This window comes from Babylonia areolata, chromosome 34, assembly GCF_041734735.1.
Source record: "Babylonia areolata isolate BAREFJ2019XMU chromosome 34, ASM4173473v1, whole genome shotgun sequence".
Lineage (NCBI taxonomy): Eukaryota > Metazoa > Mollusca > Gastropoda > Neogastropoda > Buccinidae > Babylonia > Babylonia areolata.
In genome coordinates, this window is record NC_134909.1 from 17869082 (window position 1) to 17870983 (window position 1902).

The window sequence follows — 1902 nt, forward strand, 5'->3', positions numbered from 1 at the left end:
AAGTGAAAGCTAATAAAATAATAAGATACAATTTAAATGCTATATCGAATCGGACATTAAAACAGGAGTAACAGTTCGAAATAAGTACAGCTTTTGGGGAACTATTCCGAGTGGCCCAAAACTGACAAGAGTGGTGGTTCTTCGTTGCTGCTCTAAACGCCGGAGGGCATAAAGGGTGATGGGTAAGCAAGAACAGCTTGATAATTAATATCTCATGTGCCGAGTTAGGATACATTTTTGGAAAATTATTAGAGGATATTTTCGTTTAAAAACAACAACAACAAAAAGGACCTTGTTTTCTTTCTTTCTTTTCTTTCTGGTACTCATTTTATTGGAGTACAAGAAAAAGACAAATGAAATCAAAGCCAGAGAATGAAATTATCGGTACTGTTTGAAATCTCGGGTCTGACAATATGTCATACATCGATGTCTTGGATTTTTTTAAATGCACGAAAATGTACGCCATGGTTTGCTCTTGTACTTGTAGCATGTAATAACATGCGATATATTTCTTTTTGTTTGAAAAGTAGCGGTACTGTTTTTGGTTCAGGTTTGATACTAGTTCTTATGGTTTTTATGTGGATGGGTTGATATAAATAAATGCTTACGAAGTCGCTAAGAAAGTGAAGACTAATTTTGGTCCAACATTGCTTTCAACATATCATCATGTGATATTACTCAGTTGTAATATGATAATAATGATAGTAATAATAACTACAACAACGTTTTTCCCATGTTATTGTATATAAAAATCACCACAACCACCAGAACTGTTTATCCCCATGTAATAAGCATGGCGAAAGTTTCTTGTTCAGGTTGTTAAATTTGACATGTAACATGTGTATCCATTTCTTGTCCTGATCCACCCGAACGCCATCTAGTAAGTAAAATCACAAATTATTGAATAAATGTCATGCAGCCTTTGCAGTCATTGCAATCCTGCTCAGCTCTCTCTCTCTCTCTCTCCCCCCCCCCCCCACCCCCCGTGCGCGCGGGCGCATGATGATGTCATCCAAGATTGATATTTGCACTGTTCAGTCCATTCAAACACTTGGCTTCAGCTCATGCTAATAGACCGTGCACAAAAAATCAAGCTAACCGATATTTTGGCATTGACACGTGAACATGTCACAATATCGTTTGAACGGAAAGTGATTATTCTTCACAATTAATGAAGCCCGCATTTTCGATCTCCACCACCACCACCACCACTTCCCTCGTTGCGATCATTCACCTTTCTGGTTGGATTTGCCCATTGACAACCCCCACCCACTCCCCACTATCCCCGCATCCTTTGCATAGAAGGTGCCACCCCCACTTCCCAAAGAACCCCCTCTCTCCCTCCATCACCCCCACTCTCCCCCTCCCACCCTCCCTCGCCACCCCCCACCCACCCCAACCCCCGCCCCCACCTCCAACCTCCCCCCGACATCCCAGAAGTGGGCGGAGCCTAGTATGGAGGTGGAACCCTCTTCCAACCCAAAATACGAGAAAAGCTCTCCGCTCGTTGTGTGATCGAAAGCTGCATAACTCCACAATGGTACAAGAGCTGAAAACTGCTAATACCAAGTTGTTCATGAACGTTTTCTTTCGTGTCTGTCAGCTGGAATCTGTCGGCACTACTTTTGCACAATGCCGACTTTGGACAAATGTTGTTTTTGAAGGACGAATCCTTTAAGCAACAATGGGGAAGAAAACTTAAATTTAGCTCAGGAAAAGACAACAATGACCAAGGGCGAGAGTAACTTCCCGTGGGATGATGCCCATGGCAACGGAGTGCAAGCAAAATGGACGGCGAGGAAAATCAGTCTGTTCCCGCTGAAGGAAAACCTGCCGAAGGTAAGATATATAGACGTCCAGTGTATGTGTGGACTGTACAGTAATATTGAAATGAAACTAAGG

General features: G+C 42.4%; 1 protein-coding gene across 2 annotated transcripts in view; it reads left to right on the forward strand.

Moving 5' to 3' along the window:
* The first annotated feature begins 1580 nt into the window (after positions 1–1580).
* Positions 1581–1902, forward strand: part of LOC143277400 (cilia- and flagella-associated protein 44-like) — a 73323-nt gene continuing 73001 nt past the window's right edge. The window contains exon 1 of one of the 2 annotated variants that reach the window (XM_076582191.1): positions 1581–1839. In XM_076582191.1, coding sequence (XP_076438306.1) covers positions 1788–1839 — 52 coding nt within the window. In that variant the 5' untranslated portion in view covers positions 1581–1787. The remainder of the gene's footprint in view (positions 1840–1902) is intronic. The other variant, XM_076582192.1, reaches the window with a different exon arrangement.